The following is a 21,780-nucleotide window of genomic DNA, read 5'->3' as shown; positions in this document are numbered from 1 at the left end:
GCGCCGTGGTGGTACCTATAAGTGTTCTGACTACAAGTGAAACTAATTCACTGGTTTTCTAACCGTGAAAGTGAAGCCAATTGATTCTCCCTCCAATTTTTTGTTGTTTTCGACCCATATTCCCGTTCTCTGGGAAAATATTCAACTTGATTGGTATACACTCTTAAAAGAATGCTAAGCGCCACCATTAAATTTGGTATTTGGTCATCTCTAAATGAGGCATCTTCAGGCAAATTATTACATTATCCTCTCGGTACCCAAACTACCCAAACTCTTAGACATCTCTAAACCCTGACTGCGGTTGTCAATCCGCCTGCCAAGCGTGGTAACTACTGGCAAAATCCCCCAAGGGGGAGGTTAATTATTCAGCAGTGGACAGTTAAAGGCTGATATGATGATGATATAGATGATATACAATGACTATGATTAATATACGTAACGTACTTACATTTTTTTTGTACCACTGAGGTGGCAAACAAACATACGGCCCACCTAATGGTAAGCGGTTACCGTAGCCTATGAACGCCTGCAATACCAGAGGTATTACGCGCGCGTTGCCGACCCTGAAGAAACCTCTTTACTCCCCTTTTAAAGAACCCCATGCTGTAGTCTCTTGGGAAAACCTCGGCAGGGAGCTCATTCCATAACCATAACGTAGTTGTTATAATAATATTGCAGGTGGCATTATGCGCGAGAGCTTGCGCCGGCTGGCTTCAGACGAGGGCATCAGGGAGCGGCGGGCAGGCGGAGACACGCGTCGGGTCCGCGTCGAGCTCATGGACGGAGACCACATCACCGTCGAAGTTCATGTAGGACTCTTTTTAAGTGATTTTCTAGAAGGGGTGAGGATGATTACACTGCGCCCATGAGGATCGTGGGTGCAGGGTAATCTGTGCTGTTCATATTCTTAGGCGACGATTGCCATTTTCGGCATTCTGAGTTTTATAAATATATTAGCGACCCGCCCCGGCTTCGCACGGGTGCACATTACATTCCATCACATTAGAAACCTCTAAATTTGTCAGTGTTTCTCTACAATATTATGCATGTATTATACATATACCATAAACCTTCCTCTTGAATCACTCTGTTAAAAAAAACCGCTTCAAACTCCGTTGCGTAGTTTTAAAGATTTAGGCATACTTTGTTTTATACTATTGTAATATGTAGTGTGATATATATATATATATATATATATATATATATATATATATATATATATATATATATATATATATATATATATATATATAGGGATAGAGATATAGCGATTAGTTTAACAACTAGTTAGCAAGGGTGGGCTTATCTCTAAAAGAGATCTCTTCCAGCCAACCTAATGCAGTTAGAGAGAAAATATTTAGCGGGTTAGATTACCCGTACAGGAAAGGTACAGGTAAAAATGTATACAAGGTAAATCGAATACAAATAAAATAAACATACACAATTTACAGACATACATTTTTAGTGATCGGTCAATACTTTTTTGTCTCAGCAAGTTTGTAAATTCTTAAAAGGCGGTGATCTAAATGTGAAACCAATAGCTATTATCAGGTTATTAGACGCAGTCGAGCGCGGACCGAATGCAATCGTGATAGCTCGGCGAAAACATTTCGTTGCCTCATTTTTTTTTTATTTACAATAGTTTTTTTTTTACTGGATGATAATGGAACGGTAACCCCGCTTGCGCTGTTGGTATACACTGGAGGGGCACCAGTGATAGGTGAAGGTGAAGCAGGTCAGTTAGCCCATCGTGACTAATTCAATAATGAAACAATAACGATGGTTTCCAGGGGGAACCGCGAGGAGGTCGAACTGATAGGGTTTATTGCTAGCAATAGGGATGTTAATCTCCATTACTAACAATCCCTTCTTCCCTCAAACATCAGTTTTTGGACAATAGACAGTGACGGGTTTGAGAGGAAAATAGTAACCCCGACTCCGTTATCAGAATGTGTATACGCTGGTGGAGTACTAGTGAGGGTCAATAGGTGTGGATGAAGTTAGGTCTATTGGTTTATTATGATGAATTTACCAAGAATGATGATGTGTGAGAGGGGTGGAGGGGGGTTGGAGGTTGACCTAATTCTGTGACGCCTATGACTTATACAACTTAGAATGGCAAACAGGCTGACGGCTCACCTGAGGTAAAGTGGTAACCGTCGCCTATAGACATGAGCAGTACCATGGACATAACAGAGTATACTGTTTCGTCCATAATACCCTCCATGCGTTGCCATTCCTGAGGACACAGGTGTTATTCCTCTATACACAGTAAATTTACACCATATCCCACCCTTCAAACCGAAACACAGCCATGCAAATACAACTGCTTCACGGTTGAAACACGAATGGGACAGAGGTACACAAGCAATCAACTTTTGTACAAAGTCTCCCTCTGGTGATTATTAAACAATTTACTTGTTATTGTTTAATTGTCCAATGAAATAGGACGTTATTTTTATTACTTTTCAATTTAAACAAAGCAACTAAAGTAATTGAGTAAACTATAATACGTCAAAGTCTTAACGACGTGAACAATTGAAGACGCAGTATTTTTTACGAAGTTAGAAACAGTTCATTAAGTCACTTACCATCAGATGAGTCGCATGCTCGTTTGCACCATGTGTAATAAAAAAATTTGCCGTTAATTGGTCATTGTTAGGCATTCCTCATAAGGGGAGATTTACCATTAGTTTCCACGCTCAGGTGTTATTTCTCTGTACCCTGTAAACTCACTGCCATATTCCACCCTTCAAACCGAAACACAGCCATGCAAACACAACTGCTTCATGGTTGAAACACGAATGGGACAGAGGTACCCAAGCAATCGACTTTTGTACTTATTGAGGGGGGTTTTGTCAATAGTTGCCACGTTTAACAGGCGGGTTGGCAACCGCAGTTAGACTTTGGTGATGTTTTATGAAGGACGCTACTGTCCATCCCTCGGCTATTAAGTTACCTTATTTACCAGTTACGACACCCACGGGAAAGTATGGTGACATGGATTTTTTTTTAATGGATGATAATGGAATGGTAACCCTGCCTGCGCTAACGGTATACACTGGCGGGGCACCAGCGAGGGATCTCAGGTGAGAATGAAAAGGCAGGTCAGTTAACCTATCGTGAATACACCTTGGGTTCAGCTCTGGGGACCACATGGAGGTCGAACTGATAGGGTTTTTTTTTGATGGGTGAAAATGGTATGGTAACCCCGCCTGCGCTAACGGGATACGCTGGCGGAGCACCAGTGAAAGGTGATAGATGAGAATGAATACAGGCCAGTTAGCCCATCATGATGAATTCATTAGGAATTAACCATGATAGTTTCCGGGGAAACCCGCGGGGAGGGCGACCTGGTTGGGTATATTGCTAGCAATGGGATTCTCAGTCCCCATTACTAACAATCCCTTTCCCCAAATTATTATATGGATCGAAGATCGAATTTTTATTTTTTTCAATTACAGCGTAAGGCGCGAGGGGCCGATCTGCTGGATAAAGTGTGCGACAGTTTGGACATTGTCGAGAAGGACTACTTCGGCCTCCTGTACTTGCTGAGGGGTGACCCGCGCGTCTGGGTCGACCTTGGCAGGCGACTCTCGAAAACTTTCAGGAGTGAGTATAAAAAGACAGACACTCAACCAAAAAGAAGAAAATAGCAAATTAGCAAAGCGAATTAAAAGTAGCAAAAATGCATGCATGCAATACATTAATTATAGCAAATTTTAAATCAGACCTTTAGAAACACCAAAATTTAACTTCCTAAATTTAACCTCTTACCACAGGGTGACTTTGTACAAAAGTCGTTTGCTTGGGTATCTCTGTCCCATTCGTGTTTCTACCGTGAAGCAGTTGTGTTTGCATGGCTGTGTTTCGGTTTGAAGATCGTGAATTTACTGGGTACAGAGGAATAACACATGAGTCTTCAGGAATGGCAACGCATGGGGGGGGAGGGGGGTATCATGGGCAAAAGAAATGGGGGATACGGTATGATATTGATGATATCCGTTTATACATAGAAGAAAAAGAAAAAACCCGTCTTTAAAAAAAAGCGTTCACGCTCACTTTTTTACTTTATCCGAGCAGTAAGTGCTTTATATTATTCTCAATTTCGTGTATAACATAGTATATGTCATATATGTGTAAGTATATTTGTTATTCATATATATTTATTCGTTTATATATGTAATTTTAGTATGTATGTATATCAATAATTAGTAGTACCGCATTCGAGTATTCTGACACTTGCCTATGGTTGACTGGGAGAGAATGCTTTTAGCATTAAGTCCGCCATGTATCTACCTATATTTGTACTAATGAATAAATAAATAAATAATAAGACTCTCGCCTTTTTTATATAAAATAATGTTTATTTCCAATTTAATTAATTTGAGAAATATAAAATTTTCCAGATGAGCCCTGGGACGTGCGGTTTGCGGTTAAATTTTACCCCCCGGAGCCGTCAGAACTTCAGGACGATATGACCAGAAACCAACTGGTGCTTGCCGTCCGTCGAGACTTGGTTGAAGGTAACTTTGACATAATTATATAGCATATTTTTATCCGACTCAGAATGATATATATACATATTCTTTATTGCACTTGTAAGTGACATATAAAATAATGTATTTATAAATGTTGTGAGCAAGGGTGGACTTATCTCTGACAGAGATCTCTTCCAGTCAACCCAGTACAGTAAGAAAGCATTTCGTTAGCGGGCAGCTGAAGTGCTACAACTATTAATACATAAACAAATATACAGTTAAATAAAATATTAAAATATATAATAAAATATTACATACATATATACACTATAAATACATACAATACCTACCTACTTATATAATAAATGTTAAAGTAAATGAATATACTACTTACATTAGAAATAATAATATATAAATGATAATATTTTACCAGAAGGAGACTTTGTACAAAAGTCGATTGTTTGGGTACCTCTGTCCTATTCGTGTTTCAACCGTGAAGCAGTTGTGTTTGCATAGCCCTTCAAACCGAAATACAGCCGTGTTTCGGTTTGAAGGGTGGGATATGGCGTGAATTTACTAGGTACAGAGGAATAACACCTGAGTCCTCAAGAATGGCAACGCATGGGGGGTATCATGGGCGAAACAGTATACTCTGTTATGTCCATGGTACTGCTTATGTCTATAGGCGACGGTTACCACTTTCCATGAGGTGGGTCGTCAGCTTGTTTGCCATTCTAAGTTGTACAAAAAAACAAAACATTACAGGTAGGTAATATAGGTACACCAATATTTTAGTTATAATATGTATATATTGGTCCAGTAACGAGTAAGTTAAAAGTCTGTTATCCAAAAAATAATATTGGATAACAGACTTTAAGACTTTCCGTTAGACCGCACTCAAAGTCGGGCAGCTCGAATTATTGACGATTGGCGCCTTACTATCCGACTCGACCCACTGAAACTGCGTAGAGATGTTGCGTCTCTGTGCATCTTCTACCGAAATTATCATAGGGAGTGCTCTGACGAATTGTTCGGATTGATACCTGCTGCAGATTTTCACCACCGTACAACCCGCCACAAACTAAAGTTCCATCCCAACCATCTGGACGCATGGCGGTCTTCCACCGTGCGTTTTTCAAGGCACTTTTTTCCACGCACAACTACTCTTTGGAATCGACTTCCAGCAGCAGTATTTCCGAACCGATACGACAACATAACCTTCAAGAAAAGAGCATATTCCTTTTAAAAGGCCGGCAGCACACCTGCAATGCCGTTGGTGTTGTGGGTGATCATGGGCGGCGGTAGTCACTTACCATCAGGTGAGCCGCATGCTCGTTTGCCCCATGTGTTGTAAAAAAAATATATTCGACAATAGATAGAATAGATCTGACCGATATGGGTGATATCGAAATGGATGTTGACCTTTTTTCGCCAATCAATGTACAGAATAACCTAATATATAGATGGATATCGGATCGGTATTTATGTCTACAAAACAATAGATACTTATAAAATAAAAAAAAAAATTATACGAACTATTTAAAAAAAAAAATATAGCCCGTACCACTCGGGATGATTTAAAGATTCTAACTATACCCTACACATATAAATCTGTTGAGGTATTTAGAAATTATGATACAACAAGGAAACCGCATACAGAAAACCTGAAAAAATTTTAATCCATTTTTGGAGGGTAGTCCGTCCTATAAATAAACTTTCACACCTACAGGTCGACTGAACTGTTCCAGTATTACCTACGCACTACTGGCTTCGTACAGACTCCAAGCGGAGTTGGGAGACTACGAGCCGGGGAGGGTGTCACCGGCACTGCTCGCTGAAAGTGGACCCATACCTCTCAGGGTCTTCACACCGGACATGGAGGAGAGAGTCGAAGAACTGTACAAGAAACACAGGTAACTCTGAATGTTATCAGTTTCTTGGATCAGAGTATCAATGGTAGCCCTCAGCTCCACCCCTGCACTATCGGTGTACCTTGGCGGGCACCAGTAAGAAATGATAGGTGAGAATGAAACCAGAGGGAGACTTTGTACAAAATTCGATTGCTTGGGTACCTCTGTCTCTTATTCGTGTTTCAACCGTGAAGCAGCTGGCGTGAATTTACTAGGTACAGAGGAATAACACCTGAGTCCTCAGGAATGGCAACGCATGGGGGGTATAATGGGCGAAACAGTATACTCTGTTATGTCCACGGTACTGCTCGTGTCTATAGGCGACGGTTACCACTTTCCATCAGGTGGGCCGTCAGCTTGCTTGCCATTCTAAGTTGTATAAAAAAGGTTAGTTGGCCCATCATGGCAAATTTACTAGGAATCAATCATCAGTTATTCTTCAGTTATTCCCTTACAATATAATATGGGGCATTTCAAAAAACGTGCCTACAAACATTTAAAAGACCTGCAAAGCACAACCAACACCTCTCGTGCTGCAGGTGTTCATGGGCGACGGTAGCCGCTTCCCATCAGGTGGACCGTCTGCTAGTTTGCCTCCCTAACTGTAAAAAACAGCTTCCAGGAAAAACCGTTTAGAGGTTGACCTGATAAGATATATTGCTAGCAATGAGGTCAACAATCCAATTAACAATTCAGACTTTTTTTTTATACAACTTAGAATGGCAAACAAGCTGACGGCCCACCTGATGGAAAGTGGTAACCGTCGCCTATAGACATGAGCAGTAGCATGCACATAACAGAGTATACTGTTTCGCCCATGATAAACCCCATGCGTTGCCATTCCTGAGGACTCAGGTGTTATTCCTCTGTACCTAGTAAATTCACGCTATATCCCACCCTTCAAACCGAAACACAGCCATGCAAACAGCTGCTTCACAGTAGAAACACGAAAGGAACAGAGGTACCCAAGCAATTGACTTTTGTATCAAGTCTCTTTCTGGTAAATGACTTGATTCCAACCTCGTCTGTCATATCTTACTGGTCCTCCGCCAGTGAATACCGATAGCACAGGTGAGGTATTTTAATCCCATGATATAATATTACATAATCCCGGCAGGTTATACCTATATCAGGTTTACTGATGTTCTGATGATATTTACCTGATAGTGCTGCTTCCATGATGATACATAGCTAGGATTTTCTTTTAATGGCTCTGGCGGGGTACCAGTGTCCCTCACACGATAAGTGAAGATGAAGCAGGTCAGTTAGCTGATCGTGACAAGTTCACTAATGAATCAATCACGATGGTTTCCAGGAGGAACCGCGAAGAGGTCGATCTAATAGGGTATATTTCTAGCAATAGAGTTGCTAATCTCTATTATAACTAATCCATTTTCTCCCGCGTAACTACAGATTTTTTTTATTTTAATGAATGATAATGGAATGGTAACCCTGCCTGCGCTAACGGTATACGCTGGCGGGGCACCAGTGAGGGAAGGTAGGTGAGGATAGAAAGGCAAGTCAGTTAGTCCATCGTGACGAATTCAACGATAAATTAGTCACGATGGTTTCCAGGGGAAACCGCATGGAGGTCGATCTAATGGGGTATACTTCTTCTTTTCCCCCCACGCTGTTAGGATTAGTTCAGAGATGCAAATTTATATATTTGTCAGGGCTAAATCCCAAAATCCACTGTCCGCAGAGGTCAAACCCCGGCGGAGGCAGAGTCGAACTATTTGGAGAGCGTCAAGAGATTGCCTTTATATGGTGCTGAGCTGCATTGTGCCCGGGACAGTTCCGAGGTGGACATAGTGCTAGCTGTGTCGGCTCCAGGAGTTGCTGTCCATAGAGATGGGTAAGATGTGTAAATAGCCATTTAAGGATAAAGGCTTTTTAATACTGTGACAATGGTACAGGCATATTCGCCGTGTGGTCCCGGCATACCAATTATAGGTTTTTGACGATGTTTTGAGAGGAAAGCTTCTGTTTTTCGCTCGACCATAACACGTTGAGCCCGGCGCCGGTCCCTGGAGACCGGCAGCGAACTTTCCGTGTAGCCGGCGCCGGTCCCTGGGGACCGACTGACACTCAGGTACTGGTCACTCGGACACTCAGACACTCGGACACTAGACACTCAGACACTAGACACTCAGACACTAGACACTCAGACACTAGACACTCAGACACTAGACACTGGACACTCGGACACTCAGACACTCGGACACTCGGACACTAGACATCTAGACACTAGACACTCAGACACTAGACACTAGACACTCAGGTACTGGTCACTCGGACACTCAGACACTTGAACACTAGACACTCAGACACTAGACACTTGACACTCGGACACTAGACACTCGGACACTAGACACTCAGACACTGGACACTCAGACATTAGACACACTGACACTAGACACTCGGACACTAGACACTAGACACTCTGACACTAGACACTCAGACACTAGACACTCGGACACTAGACACTCGGACCCTAGACATACAGACACTAGACACTCGGACACTAGACACTCGGACACTAGACACTCAGGCACTAGACACTCTGACACTAGACACTCGGACACGAGACACTCAGACACTAGACACTAGACACTCAGACACTAGACACTAGACACTAGACACTAGACACTAGACACTAGACACTAGACACTAGACACTAGACACTAGACACTAGACACTCGGACACTAGACACTCGGACCCTAGACATACAGACACTAGACACTCGGACACTAGACACTCGGACACTAGACACTCGGACACTAGACACTCAGGCACTAGACACTCTGACACTAGACACTCGGACACTAGACACTCAGACACTAGACACTAGACACTCAGACACTAGACACTAGACACTCAGACACTAGACACTAGACACTAGACACTAGACACTAGACACTAGACACTAGACACTAGACACTAGACACTAGACACTAGACACTAGACACTAGACACTAGACACTAGACACTAGACACTAGACACTAGACACTAGATACTAGACACTCGGACACTAGACACTAGACACTCTGACACTAGACACTCAGACACTAGACACTCGGACACTAGACACTCGGACCCTAGACATACAGACACTAGACACTCGGACACTAGACACTCGGACACTAGACACTCAGGCACTAGACACTCTGACACTAGACACTCGGACACTAGACACTCAGACACTAGACACTAGACACTCAGACACTAGACACTAGACACTAGACACTAGACACTAGACACTAGACACTAGACACTAGACACTAGACACTCGGACACTAGACACTCGGACCCTAGACATACAGACACTAGACACTCGGACACTAGACACTCGGACACTAGACACTCGGACACTAGACACTCGGACACTAGACACTCGGACACTAGACACTCAGACACTAGACACTGGACACTCGGACACTCAGACACTCGGACACTCGGACACTAGACATCAGAGACACTAGACACTCAGATACTAGACACTAGACACTCAGGTACTGGTCACTCGGACACTCAGACACTCGGACACTAGACACTCAGACACTAGACACTTGACACTCGGACACTAGACACTCGGACACTAGACACTCAGACACTGGACACTCAGACATTAGACACACTGACACTAGACACTCGGACACTAGACACTAGACACTCTGACACTAGACACTCAGACACTAGACACTCGGACACTAGACACTCGGACCCTAGACATACAGACACTAGACACTCGGACACTAGACACTCGGACACTAGACACTCAGGCACTAGACACTCTGACACTAGACACTCGGACACTAGACACTCAGACACTAGACACTAGACACTCAGACACTAGACACTAGACACTAGACACTAGACACTAGACACTAGACACTAGACACTAGACACTAGACACTAGACACTAGACACTAGACACTCGGACACTAGACACTCGGACCCTAGACATACAGACACTAGACACTCGGACACTAGACACTCGGACACTAGACACTCGGACACTAGACACTCAGGCACTAGACACTCTGACACTAGACACTCGGACACTAGACACTCAGACACTAGACACTAGACACTCAGACACTAGACACTAGACACTCAGACACTAGACACTAGACACTAGACACTAGACACTAGACACTAGACACTAGACACTAGACACTAGACACTAGACACTAGACACTAGACACTAGACACTAGACACTAGACACTAGACACTAGACACTAGATACTAGACACTGGACACTCGGACACTGGACACTCGGACACTCAGATACTCGGACACTAGACACTCAGGCACTAGACACTCTGACACTAGACACTCGGACACTAGACACTCGAACACTAGACACTAGACACTCAGCCACTAGACACTAGACACTAGACACTCAGGTACTGGTCACTCGGACACTCAGACACTTGAACACTAGATACTCAGACACTAGACACTTGACACTCGGACACTAGACACTCGGACACTAGACACTCAGACACTGGACACTCAGACATTAGACACACTGACACTAGACACTCGGACACTAGACACTCGGACACTAGACACTAGACACTCTGACACTAGACACTCAGACACTAGACACTCGGACACTAGACACTCGGACCCTAGACATACAGACACTAGACACTCGGACACTAGACACTCGGACACTAGACACTCAGGCACTAGACACTCTGACACTAGACACTCGGACACTAGACACTCAGACACTAGACACTAGACACTCAGACACTAGACACTAGACACTAGACACTAGACACTAGACACTAGACACTCGGACACTAGACACTCGGACCCTAGACATACAGACACTAGACACTCGGACACTAGACACTCGGACACTAGACACTCGGACACTAGACACTCAGGCACTAGACACTCTGACACTAGACACTCGGACACTAGACACTCAGACACTAGACACTAGACACTCAGACACTAGACACTAGACACTCAGACACTAGACACTAGACACTAGACACTAGACACTAGACACTAGACACTAGACACTAGATACTAGACACTCGGACACTAGACACTAGACACTCTGACACTAGACACTCAGACACTAGACACTCAGACACTAGACACTCGGACCCTAGACACTCAGACACTAGACACTCGGACACTAGACACTCGGACACTAGACACTCAGGCACTAGACACTCTGACACTAGACACTCGGACACTAGACACTCAGACACTAGACACTAGACACTCAGACACTAGACACTAGACACTAGACACTAGACACTAGACACTAGACACTAGACACTAGACACTAGACACTAGACACTAGACACTCGGACACTAGACACTCGGACCCTAGACATACAGACACTAGACACTCGGACACTAGACACTCGGACACTAGACACTCGGACACTAGACACTCGGACACTAGACACTCGGACACTAGACACTCAGACACTAGACACTGGACACTCGGACACTCAGACACTCGGACACTCGGACACTAGACATCTAGACACTAGACACTCAGACACTAGACACTAGACACTCAGGTACTGGTCACTCGGACACTCAGACACTTGAACACTAGACACTCAGACACTAGACACTTGACACTCGACACTAGACACTCGGACACTAGACACTCAGACACTGGACACTCAGACATTAGACACACTGACACTAGACACTCGGACACTAGACACTCGGACACTAGACACTAGACACTCTGACACTAGACACTCAGACACTAGACACTCGGACACTAGACACTCGGACCCTAGACATACAGACACTAGACACTCGGACACTAGACACTCGGACACTAGACACTCAGGCACTAGACACTCTGACACTAGACACTCGGACACTAGACACTCAGACACTAGACACTAGACACTCAGACACTAGACACTAGACACTAGACACTAGACAATAGACACTAGACACTAGACACTAGACACTAGACACTAGACACTAGACACTAGACACTAGACACTAGATACTAGACACTGGACACTCGGACACTCAGATACTCGGACACTCGGACACTCGGATACTCAGACACTCAGACACTAGACACTCAGACACTAGACACTCGGACACTAGACATCTAGACACTAGACACTCAGACACTAGACACTAGACACTCAGGTACTGGTCACTCGGACACTCAGACACTTGAACACTAGACACTCAGACACTAGACACTTGACACTCGGACACTAGACACTCGGACACTAGACACTCAGACACTGGACACTCAGACATTAGACACACTGACACTAGACACTCGGACACTAGACACTCGGACACTAGACACTAGACACTCAGACACTAGACACTAGACACTAGACACTAGACACTAGACACTAGACACTAGACACTAGACACTAGACACTAGACACTAGACACTAGACACTCGGACACTAGACACTCGGACCCTAGACATACAGACACTAGACACTCGGACACTAGACACTCGGACACTAGACACTCGGACACTAGACACTCGGACACTAGACACTCGGACACTAGACACTCAGACACTAGACACTGGACACTCGGACACTCAGACACTCGGACACTCGGACACTAGACATCTAGACACTAGACACTCAGACACTAGACACTAGACACTCAGGTACTGGTCACTCGGACACTCAGACACTTGAACACTAGACACTCAGACACTAGACACTTGACACTCGGACACTAGACACTCGGACACTAGACACTCAGACACTGGACACTCAGACATTAGACACACTGACACTAGACACTCGGACACTAGACACTAGACACTCCGACACTCAGACACTCAGACACTAGACACTCAGACACTAGACACTCGGACACTAGACACTCAGACACCCAGACACTAGACATACAGACACTAGACACTCGGACACTAGACACTCGGACACTAGACACTCAGGCACTAGACACTCTGACACTAGACACTCGGACACTAGACACTCAGACACTAGACACTAGACACTCAGACACTAGACACTAGACACTAGACACTAGACACTAGACACTAGACACTAGACACTAGACACTAGACACTAGACACTAGACACTCGGACACTAGACACTAGACACTAGACACTGAGACACTCGGACACTAGACACTCGGACACTAGACACTCGGACACTAGACACTCAGGCACTAGACACTCTGACACTAGACACTCGGACACTAGACACTCAGACACTAGACACTAGACACTCAGACACTAGACACTAGACACTCAGACACTAGACACTAGACACTAGACACTAGACACTAGACACTAGACACTAGACACTAGACACTAGACACTAGACACTAGACACTAGACACTAGACACTAGACACTAGACACTAGACACTAGACACTAGATACTAGACACTGGACACTCGGACACTCAGATACTCGGACACTCGGACACTCGGATACTCAGACACTCAGACACTAGACACTCAGACACTAGACACTCGGACACTAGACATCTAGACACTAGACACTCAGACACTAGACACTAGACACTCAGGTACTGGTCACTCGGACACTCAGACACTCGGACACTAGACACTCAGACACTAGACACTTGACACTCGGACACTAGACACTCAGACACTAGACACTCAGACACTGGACAGACACTCAGACACTAGACTGTCAGATACTCAGACACTCAGACACTCAGACATGCATACACTAGACACTCGGACACTAGACACTCGGACACTAGACACTAGACAGACACTAGACACTCAGACACTAGACACTCGGACACTAGACACTCGGACACTACTAGACACTCGGACACTAGACACTCGGACACTAGACACTCAGGCACTAGACACTCTGACACTAGACACTGACACTAGACACTCGGACACTAGACACTCAGACACTAGACACTAGACACTAGACACTAGACACTAGACACTAGACACTAGACACAAGACACTAGACACTAGACACTCGGACACTAGACACTCGGACCCTAGACATACAGACACTAGACACTCGGACACTAGACACTCGGACACTAGACACTCGGACACTAGACACTCAGGCACTAGACACTCTGACACTAGACACTCGGACACTAGACACTCAGACACTCAGACACTAGACACTCAGACAATAGACACTAGACACTCAGACACTAGACACTAGACACTAGACACTAGACACTAGACACTAGACACTAGACACTAGACACTAGACACTAGACACTAGATACTAGTCACTGGACACTCGGACACTCAGATACTCGGACACTCGGACACTCGGATACTCAGACACTCAGACACTAGACACTCAGACACTAGACACTCGGACACTAGACACTCAGACACTAGACATACAGACATTAGACACTCAGACACTAGACACTCAGACACTAGACACTCAGACACTAGACACTCAGACACTAGACACTCATACACTAGACACTGAACACTCAAACACAGGACACTCTGACACTAGACACTTAGACACTAGACACTGGACACTCGGACACTCAGACACTCGGACACTCGGACACTAGACATCTAGACACTCAGACACTAGACACTCACTCAGACACTAGACACTAGACACTAGACACTCAGGTTCTGGTCACTCGGACACTCAGACACTCGGACACTAGACACTCAGACACTAGACACTTGACACTCGGACACTAGACACTCGGACACTAGACACTCAGGCACTAGACACTCTGACACTAGACACTCGGACACTAGACACTCAGACACTAGACACTAGACACTCAGACACTAGACACTAGACACTAGACACTAGACACTAGACACTAGACACTAGACACTAGACACTAAACACTCTGACACTAGACACTCAGACACTAGACACTGGACACTCGGACACTCAGACACTCGGACACTCGGACACTAGACACTCAGGCACTAGACACTCTGACACTAGACACTCGGACACTAGACACTCAGACACTAGACACTAGACACTAGACACTAGACACTAGACACTAGACACTCGGACACTAGACACTCGGACCCTAGACATACAGACACTAGACACTCGGACACTAGACACTCTGACACTAGACACTCAGACACTAGACACTCGGACACTAGACACTCGGACCCTAGACATCCAGACACTAGACACTCGGACACTAGACACTCGGACACTAGACACTCAGGCACTAGACACTCTGACACTAGACACTCGGACACTAGACACTCAGACACTAGACACTAGACACTAGACACTCAGACACTAGACACTAGACACTAGACACTAGACACTAGACACTCGGACACTAGACACTCGGACCCTAGACATACAGACACTAGACACTCGGACACTAGACACTCGGACACTAGACACTCGGACACTAGACACTCAGGCACTAGACACTCTGACACTAGATACTCGGACACTAGACACTCGGACACTAGACACTCGGACCCTAGACATCCAGACACTAGACACTCGGACACTAGACACTCGGACACTAGACACTAGATACTAGATACTGGACACTCGGACACTCAGACACTAGACACTCAGACACTAGACACTCAGACACTAGACACTCGGACACTCAGTTTGATAGTTAAAAAAATCGATAATTGCCTCGGCTACGTCTCGGCCCTTATTTGCACGTTCGTCCATCAATGCCTCAGTTGCTGGCCGCTGCAGTAATGTACTATATATATACATATATAAGATTACCCACTGCTAAATATTTACTTTCAATTTCAGACAGATAATGAACCGATTTCCCTGGACGAAAATAACCAAGATAAGCTACAACAAACGGACATACACGCTCCGGCTGAGAGCTGGAGAGTTCGACGATTACGAGACCCACCTTATATTTCGGTTGACTTCCACCACAGCTGCCAAGAAACTCTGGCGGTGCAGTGTTGAACACCACATGTTCTTCAGGTGAGTTCGAATTTTTTTGTAACTTTAACAAGCTAACAGCCCACCTGATGGAGAAAAGAAAGAAGAAGAAGAAGAAAGTAAGAATTTATTCATAGAATTTTTATTTAAATAAATAAATATTTAAACTTTAATGCACAGTAAAATTCTATGCACATTTGACGGACTTAAAACAAGACGGTGTTCTCTACCAGTCAACAATTGGGCAAACAGAGAAATAAGTAGGCGGTGCATTTTTGAATAGAGGGAAAATAAAGCAATACTTGATACGTTATATAAATATTATATGTGTATTTCTTATGTATTACTACGTATAATTATTTCAGTATGTTGCTATAATTATGCCACATATTTCTCACCACATCTGCCCTTCATACGCTTTCTGCTTTCACCTAATGGTTAGCTGGTAGAGAATGCCATATGACATTAAGATCGCCACTTGTACAAAGTTTTATTGTGCAATAAAGAATAAATAAATAAATTCGTGTTTCTACCGTGAAGCAGTTGTGTTTGCATGGCTGTGTTTCGGTTTGAAGGGTGGGATATGGCGTGAATTTACTGGGTACAGAGGAATAACACCTGAGTCCTCAGGAATGGCAACGCATGGGGGTTATCATGGGCGAAACAGTATACTCTGTTATGTCCATGGTACTGCTCATGTGTATAGGCGACGGTTACCACTTTCAATCAGGTGGGCCGTTAGATTCTTGGTCATTCTAAGTCGTATAAAAAAAAATTAATATTGGTATATTGGTGTGGTGACAGACGTGAAGCGCCGGTGGTGGTGGAGCGCGTGGCCGGGTTCCCGCGGCTGGGCTCGCGCCGCGTGTCGTGCCGCCGCACGCTGCGCCAGCTGCGGGCCTCGGCGCCTGCGCACGCGCCGCCGCTTGTCGCCTGACCGCTACGTACCGCTGTACCGTACCGCTACACCGTACCGCACGTCGATGTATCGTACGATATTATCCAATACGATAATAATAAATTACCTTTTGTTATTAAAAATAATATATTTTACGTCTTTATTAAAATAATTAGTAAAATAATTTAGCAATAACATTGTCCGAAGTGGTGATGCTAATAATGTTGTAAATAGCAGGATGCGATAATAAAACATACATTGGTTACACAGCTCACACTCTGGGTTTAGACGGTAGTCCTACACGGACGTGTGCAACAGGTTGCAGCTGAAAATCAGTGCTTTGCTTTTAAGCAAAACTATCACTGAGCTGTAGCCTATTTGGATCACTGCGACACACATGGTGAAAACATATCTCCATACTTCATCTTTTGTTTTATATTTGAAAAAATGTAAATAATCAGATTGTATAAACTTATTTGTTAATTTACGTGTATCATAAATGGCTCAAATAAAGTGTTTACCTATCTATCTATCTATCTATCTATATGTATTTGAGATATAAAATAATGTTTAGTGAAAAAATACGAGACATGTCTTATAGAAATCTGACACAGAACAAACTTAAAAATTATACATTGCTCTAAAAAACCTCAGTGTCAACAGCCAGTATTAAAACTTCAACAAACGATGACCAGTATTATGTTTTATGTGTACAGTAATTAATTATGAATATAAATAATAAACAGACATTTTTTTTTTTAATGAATGATAATGGCATGGTAACCCCGCCTGCGCGAACGGTATACGCTGTCGGGGCACCAGTGACAGATGAGGATGAAAAAGCAGGTCAGTTAGCCCATCGCGAGGAATACACTTGGAATTCAGCACGATGGTTTCCAGGGGGACCACGGGGAGGTCAATCTGTTAGGCTATATTGTCAGCAATGAGACTGATAATTCGCATTACTAACAATCCCTTCTCCCCAATAAACAGACATTAATCACGTCAATTATACACATTTTATTGCACAATAAAGAATAACACTTCCCTATGGTCAACTGGGAGAGCACGCTTTTAGCATTAAGTCCGCCTTGTACACATATATGTACTAATGAATAAATAAAATAAAAATATAAAAAACAAAACAACTGGAAAATAAACTGCAAAACTTAAAACAAAGGATTCCATAGAAGGAATGATAAAATAAAAACTGTAAATCATATGGTTGTCTCCTTTCTTCTTGTGCAAATATAATTTGTAAAAAGAAGACGAAAGATACACCATCAGTTGCTATTTTTCTCAATTCATAGCAAGCTAGTGTATAGAAAATGTTTGATCTGTCAGTTATTTGTCAATGACAAATTTTACATTACTAGATTATATATTCGACACAGTTTATGTAGAAAGTATGTAAGCAGATTGTATTTGAATCTGGTAGGGTTATACGGCCGTATAACATTTTCTATACACTAGCCTGCTATGAATTGTCAATTTTATCACTCCTATGTAATTCCTTGTTCTTAGCTGCAACATAACATATATAGAATATATATGTGTTTATAATTTAAGTGTATTTTTATTTTGTGCACAACACAGCGGTAATATATTGTTTCTTCCATAAGATTACAATAAAGTAAACTTATTATAAATATAAACAATTACAAGAAATAATCACAGTGAGGAAACAATGGGCGGCCTTATCGCTAAAAGCGATCTCTTTCAGTCAAACTTTGGATGGAGAGGAGTAATTATAAACAATTTGGTGGGAGGCACGATGGAAATTGTCATTTTTAAATTTACATATATATTTTATATTATAGTACAGTCAAATATATTTTCCGGTCAAACTGATTTCGACTGATAATTGGTATAAAATAATTAGGTAACATTAGATTAATTATATCTTAAAGCAATCAACTTAGGCATACTTCATTGACTTTATTTAATTTTTAAGCTATTAGAAACGAGACGGACCTTAGACGACTTTAGTACCAATTTAGATATTTTCGGAATCGATATTAAAATAGTAATTTAAAATTTTCAGTATACACAAAAGTATTTTCCCATTTTTGAACTTACTATGTTATTTTTTTGTAAAGTAACCTATTGTTTTAGATTATATACATAGAGGATCAAGTATTAAAAAACAGACCAATAGAGCACGAATTTTTTTACATTTTTTATTTTTAATTTACGAACACAGATACAGAATTCGAATTTTTGGCAGCGACATGCCAAATGTCAAATAGGCTGACACATGTTTTTTTTTTTTTTAATCAAAACAAAAGAACTATTTTCAGTGTTGTAAGTGTTGTATAAAATAAAATTAGATTTAAAAATTTCCCAGATCAGGACGATTCTTAAATTAGAATTAAAAACAATTTTTTTTAAATTATTGTCATCACGTCTATTGATCTTATTAGAACCCCTCATAATTTTAAGTTACATTTTTAATATATTAGTAAGATTATGTTACTTCTAAGAAGAGTCATACATTTTTGTTTTATGTTGTTCACTTGACTATTATTTTAATTAATTTTATATTACAGTAATATAAATTAGATGTGAATACACTGAATTAGTTATAATTTATAAGATAAATGTCTGAAAAAAATCACGTACGTGCCATTTTAAATGAGAAATTACATTAAATTTTATAAAAAAAATGTAAGTAGTAAAATTTATTACATTTGAAACATTGTAATGTTGATTAATTTGTATGAAAAATAAATGTAGTTACATATTTAATTGGTTATTATTTTAAAAAGGAAACATAAATTTATTTATAAGAAGAAATAATAACAAAATATTACTTAATCCAATATAACATTAAAAAAATTATATGTTATTATTTTATATGTTGATAATTTCTGTTTGTTTACCATGCCATACCATATCAGCCATTAACTGTCCACTGCTGGACATAAGCCTTCCCCATAAGAGGAGTTTAGCCAGTAGTTGCCACTCTTGGTAGGTGGGTTGGCAACTGCAGTTAGGCTTTTAGGGGATATTTTAAGAGGGACGCTACTGTCTATCCCTCGACTGTTAAGTTCCTTTAGTATCTTCTTACGACACCCACGGGAAAGAAAGGTGTGGCCTATACCATGGCGGGATCACATGGCAGTGTTTTTTCTCATTGCTTCTAACGCGGTGGGGGAAGGGATTGTTAGTAATGCGAACTACCAGTCCCATTGCTAGCAATATACCCTCCTCCATCTCAAAGACTACGTGTGCTTCAAATTTCATAGAAATTGGTTAAACAATGAAGACGCCAAGAGGTAAGAGCGCCAACAAACAAACACAATTTCGTACTAATAATATAAGTGAAGATTTAATAAATAAAATATACTATTATATCAGTAAATGGCTCATGAGCCATACATAATTCATACAAGCTTTGCTTACGTCATTCACGTGTATGAACTATTTCCCCGTATTTACGTGATACGTTTACTAAAAGCTTCACAAGCAATTACGCATACCAGTGTTGTCGCATTAGATTCTTTTTCCCAGTTTCGGGCAAAAATTTAGAGTTTTTAGTAAACTATTGTAAATACAACGTTTTGGTAGTTTCCCACAAACTCATTATTTTACACAAATTCTGGTGGTTTTCCTAAGAGACTACAGCATGGGGTTCTCCAAAAGGGGGTAAACAGGTTTCTTCAGGGTCGGCAACGCACGCGTAATACCTCTGGTATTGCAGGCGTTCATAGGCTACGGTAACCGCTTACCATCAGGTGGGCCCTATGCTTGTTTGCCACCTCAGTGGTAAAAAAATTCATTATTTATTTATATAATTAAACTTTTTGAAAAAAAAAACAACTGAGGTTCTTGCCGGTTCTTCCTGGCTGATATTATGTTCCAAATTGGCGGTAGGGAAAAGAAAAAACGGTAGAAAAAGCTTTATAAACAACCAGTTGCATTAATACCCAGTAAATTCACGCCACACGAATGGGACAGCCTTTTGAACATAAATTTGTAACTAAGTTTTTTTTTATGCAACTTAGCAATTAATAACAACTAATTTATCTGTGGTAGTTCGCATTACCACAAATAATATATTACTATTTTTTTTTTATGGATGAAAATGCTATGGTAACCCCACCTGCGCTAATGGGATACGCTGGCGGAGCACCAGTGAAGGGTGATAGATGAGAATGACAACAGGCCAGTTAGCACATCGTAATGAATTCATCAGGAATTAACCATGATAGTTTCCAGGGAGAACCGCGAGGAGGTCGACCTGGCTGGGTATATTGCTAGCAATGGGATTCTCAGTCTCCATTACTAACAATCCCTTTCCCCCCATATTACTATACTAGGCTTTACTAATAATCTCCCACCTCCCAAGCGTACTCGTGACGTAAATCGTAAGCGACTGCATAAGTACACTTATTAAGTATTATAATTAAATTATATACTTGCATATACATATATGTAGCAAGATCAAGGTTATAAATTAACTGCTTCGATGAACGCAAGTGACGTCAATTCATGTCACAGTCGTAGATTTAAACTTTTTATTTATACACTTGTATGTATGCGTATTTACTTCCTTAATTCATATTAATTAGTAGAATGATTCAGTTA

General features: G+C 42.1%; 1 protein-coding gene across 1 annotated transcript; it reads left to right on the top strand.

The window, feature by feature from the left end:
- The first annotated feature begins 671 nt into the window (after nucleotides 1-671).
- LOC113511299 (band 4.1-like protein 3) lies at nucleotides 672-19,819 on the top strand. The gene is made up of 7 exons (XM_052891925.1): nucleotides 672-809; nucleotides 3,465-3,612; nucleotides 4,410-4,526; nucleotides 6,211-6,394; nucleotides 8,094-8,246; nucleotides 16,149-16,334; nucleotides 17,097-19,819. Exons 1-7 carry the CDS (start codon nucleotides 687-689, stop codon nucleotides 17,227-17,229), a joined length of 1,044 nt encoding a protein of 347 aa, XP_052747885.1. The 5' UTR covers nucleotides 672-686; the 3' UTR covers nucleotides 17,230-19,819.
- Nucleotides 19,820-21,780: the final 1,961 nt, after the last annotated feature.

This window comes from Galleria mellonella, unplaced genomic scaffold (assembly GCF_026898425.1).
Source record: "Galleria mellonella isolate WM207_F2 unplaced genomic scaffold, CSIRO_AGI_GalMel_v1 utg10751, whole genome shotgun sequence".
Classification (NCBI taxonomy): domain Eukaryota; kingdom Metazoa; phylum Arthropoda; class Insecta; order Lepidoptera; family Pyralidae; genus Galleria; species Galleria mellonella.
The sequence above is the reverse complement of the archived record's forward strand: the minus strand, read 5'-3'. Positions and strand labels throughout refer to the sequence as shown.

Coding starts and splice junctions, on each gene's coding strand:
- LOC113511299 (XM_052891925.1), top strand. CDS start 687: ATGCGCGAGAGCTTGCGCCGGCTGGCTTCAGACGAGGGCATCAGGGAG. Junction 3,613..4,409: donor ACTCTCGAAAACTTTCAGGA/GTGAGTATAAAA, acceptor AAAATTTTCCAG/ATGAGCCCTGGGACGTGCGG. Junction 16,335..17,096: donor GAACACCACATGTTCTTCAG/GTGAGTTCGAAT, acceptor GTGTGGTGACAG/ACGTGAAGCGCCGGTGGTGG.